Below are 3,741 nucleotides of genomic sequence, written 5' to 3'. Positions count from 1 at the left end.
TTTCAACAACAAATTGAAAAAGTACTATTGTCATGTGACCATGTCCCGCGACCCATGTCCCGTGACCCATGTCCCGCGACCCATGTCCCGTGACCCATGTCACGTGACATGGTTGAAATGGAGGGCAAGAAAGGTGGAATAATTTGCCCAAGATCTCGCAGCTGAGAAGGCGCAGAGGCAGGGTTTGAATCAGTCTGCCTTGAACGCTTCTCAAACTCTCGTGTGCGTTAAGAGTCACTTAGAGGGCTTGGTAAAACACAGTTTGCTAAAACCCACCCTGAACATTTCTGATTGGTAGGTATGGATCCGGGCCTGGGAATCTGCATTTCTAACACATTCCTGAGCTGTTAGTGGCTGAGGTGGTATCCTGGGGACCACACTTTGAGAACCACTGATCTAGGCTATCCTACTTCCAAAGGGCCTTGGTGAAGTTTGCAGCTCTGCAAGTATTTAAGATCCACATTGACCCAGGAGCCTCCTCTGCTCACTCAGGATGTCAGACAGTTTCTAGGCTCCTAGCTTTGGAAGGAGTCCTGAGGGAATATTGGGCCACTGGGAAGAGGGTGACGTGTTTCTCCAAATTCATCATGGTGCAGTGAATGGCAGGGTTTTTTTTTGCTTTTCATTTTAAATTTAATTCTTTATTATGGAAAACGTTAAGCATATACAAAAACAGAGAGAGTTGCATGGTGAATGTCATGTCTCCATTCCCAGCTTTGATGACTGTCCCACACGGGGCTGATCTGGTTTTTATTATCCTTTCCACTTCTTTCCTTTTTTTTTTTTTTTTTTTGACTGGCATTAAGCAAGCCCTGGACATTGCTTCATTTCAATATACCTCTCTAGCAGATAGGGCCTTAAAAAAAACCCCACCATACTATTATCAGACTTAACAAAACTAACAATAATTCCTGTATGTCATACCGGATTCATGCTGATTGCCTCAAAAATGTCTTTTTGGAATTAGCTGGTTTGAATAACATTGAGTTCATGTGGACTGGATTAGATTAAGTGAATTGACAGATAAGGTAACCTAGTTTTAGCTCAACTAACCTTTACAAAATGGACTAATGGCTTGAACAACGCCTGCCTAAAACCACAGAATGAAGGCAGAACCATAATGGCAGCCAAGTGTATAAAAAAAAAGGGCAGAGTGATATTTCTTGTGTAAACTCTTCAACCGTCACATTCGAGGTTTTAAAAAAGTCAGTCTAATTAGATCTGACAGGAAGTCAACCAGGAGAATTTGAAGTTATCAAGAAGACTCTAGGAATGGATTTACATCCACTCTCAGTAATGGAAACAATGGACCTTGCCTTGAGATTGATTGGCACCATCACAATCAGTAATTTGAAAATATTATGTATTTGTTTTGACCTCTTTCAGATTTTCTAATTTGTGTGTATTATTATAATGTACAAAATACATTCACGCAGCAGTACTTGATGATGACATGTAGGTATGGTACGTGCTTAAAAAATGGTGTATGTGATCAGAAGCGTTTGAAGTCCTCTGGTCCATACTACACACAAGCCCACACACTGGTCTCCCACCTCAAGTCATGGCCCTTTCCCCTACCCCTCCACTAGCCCAGGAATGGCTTTCTCCACAACCTGAACCCAAACTCACCACACCCCTGCTTCTTCCTATCAGCTCAGCAGCATGAAGGTCAAGCTCCTTACTCAACCCAGTGGGTCCACCATGCCCTACTGCCTTCTTTGGGCTCCAATGTTGCGATGTTAAACCCTAACCTGGTCCACTCCAGTGAGTGCACACTCTGGCTGATGATCCATTTTCACATGGTTAATTCCTACCAAGCCTCCAAGACGTGGCTGGTCAGTCACTTCCTTCCAGAAGCCTTCCCTGACACCATCAACTCCCCTGCCTGGGTTATGGGCCCTCCTCTGTGCTTCCTTGTAAAGTGAGTGTCTGAGGACACTTCATTTCTATGTTACCAGCAGCAGAGGGGTGAAGAATGTGGACCCTGGCGCCAACATACAGAGTTGAAATACTGGCTCCTATACCCACTGGTTATATGACAGGTGACTCAAGCTCACTGTAAAACGGAGCAGTGAAGCATTGTGGTTACGTGCATGGAAACTAAAACCAGGCTGCGTGAGTTTAAATTTGCTGTGTTATCACTGGTTGAGTGACTTTGTGCAAATTAATCAACGTCCATGTGCCTCATTTCCTTATATGAGAAACAGAGATCATAATCATACCAACTCATGGATTATTGTGAGGGTTCAATATAAAGCATTTAAATAGTGCCTGATACTTAGGAAGAGAAAATAAGTATTAGCTCTGATTAGCACGTGTCTAGATCCCCCACTGGATGTAATACAGGGTTGAATGAATACATGAGCGGATGAATGCATGCATTGAATTATATTGTATTGGACTGAAAAGAATTAAAGTAAACTGAAATGAACTTAAATTTGTCTAGGCCTTGCTCGTCAGGCGCTAAGGGCCCCTCTCTGGATCAGCCCCTGAAGTGGTGTAGAGGCTTCCCTCCCCAAGTCATCTCTTTGTCCTACTTACTTCTGCTTAGGGCCCAGTGATGCTTTTCCATTGCTCTCAGCTAGCTAGTCAGTTAATATCACTCGGGAGGAAGCAGGCACTCAACCAGACTAGAGCTTCAGCTTTGTCTCAGGGAGGACACTCAAGGAGGACCATCCATTATCATAGATAAGATATCGGCCCAATGAGATGCTTGAAACTCATCTCAATTTTTTTTTTAAAAAAGCAGAAGCCACACCACTGTGGATATCTGTCTTGTTTACAGTTGTTCTCATCACAGTCTGTGAATATTTTTAGCTGCATCTAAAATCACAACCATCCTACACTCCTCTTCAGCCATACCTTATGGCTCTGGATTTGCAGACAGAATGTAGACTTCCCAGCCAATGAGTGAGAAGGAGAAGGCTGGGGGTGGGGGAGGGGCAACAGACTCAAGCTACCAAAAGGAGGGTAGTACAGAAATGAGCAAGAGAGACCAAAAAAGAAAAGGAAATAAAAACTAAAAGCCAAACAACGTGAAATTCCTTGCTGTTCAGGAGAAAGGGGAGGAAAGGACAGAGAAGCAGAGACTTATGAAAACCATTTGGCAAAGGAAATTCTAGAAATACGGAATAGGAGGGCCCTCACTGCCCTGACAAATCAAGGAAGGCTTCATGGAAGAGGAGATGTCCACGTTGGTCCTAAAGGGGGAGCCTACATTGTTGGCTGGGTCTCTGCGCAACCTATGGGAGAAGGTGTGGGAACCCATTTACTCAGAGACTTTGTGGAAAGGAACATGTCAGCCACTGGAGGACCACAGACCTCCTCTTCCCTTGTTCCTGCTACTTGCCTCTGTGACCACCCCCCTCTGGACACTCACCTCGAAAGTTCCCCATGAGCTTCTTCGGATCCTGTGAGGAAGTGTCAGAGGAGGTGAAAAAGAAGAAGATGACAATGAGAGCCACCTCCAGCATTAGGATCCACAGGGGCAGACAGCGCCGCATAGATGGTGGGTACTTGGAGCCCATCCTGTGTCCTTGTCCGTGTCTGTGTGGCATCCAGCACCAGGCATCACCCCTCTACCCCCACCCCCACTCCAAGGAGTGATAGGGGAGACACCCGCCAAAAGCCTTATCTCCAGCTGCAAGGCTGGTTTTGCTGGCCTGTTGATGGAGTTAACATAGGAGCAGAGGGACTGTGACAGGGAGCAGAAGAGATGCATTTATTCCAACACTAACTCAT

The 3,741-nt window shown here is 45.1% G+C and overlaps 1 protein-coding gene across 1 annotated transcript in view; it reads right to left on the bottom strand.

The window, feature by feature from the left end:
* The window catches only part of RHCE (Rh blood group CcEe antigens), a 37,313-nt gene extending 33,725 nt beyond the window's left edge, over window positions 1–3,588 (bottom strand). The window contains exon 1 of the mRNA XM_035019455.1: window positions 3,380–3,588. Coding sequence (XP_034875346.1) covers window positions 3,380–3,557 — 178 coding nt within the window. The 5' untranslated portion in view covers window positions 3,558–3,588. The remainder of the gene's footprint in view (window positions 1–3,379) is intronic.
* Between the last annotated feature and the right edge of the window lie 153 nt (window positions 3,589–3,741).

This window comes from Mirounga leonina, unplaced genomic scaffold, assembly GCF_011800145.1.
Source record: "Mirounga leonina isolate KUSES-001 unplaced genomic scaffold, KU_Mleo_1.0 Mir_173, whole genome shotgun sequence".
NCBI classification, from domain to species: Eukaryota; Metazoa; Chordata; class Mammalia; order Carnivora; family Phocidae; genus Mirounga; species Mirounga leonina.
Note: the sequence above shows the minus strand (reverse complement) of the source record. Positions and strands in the feature narration are given on the sequence as shown.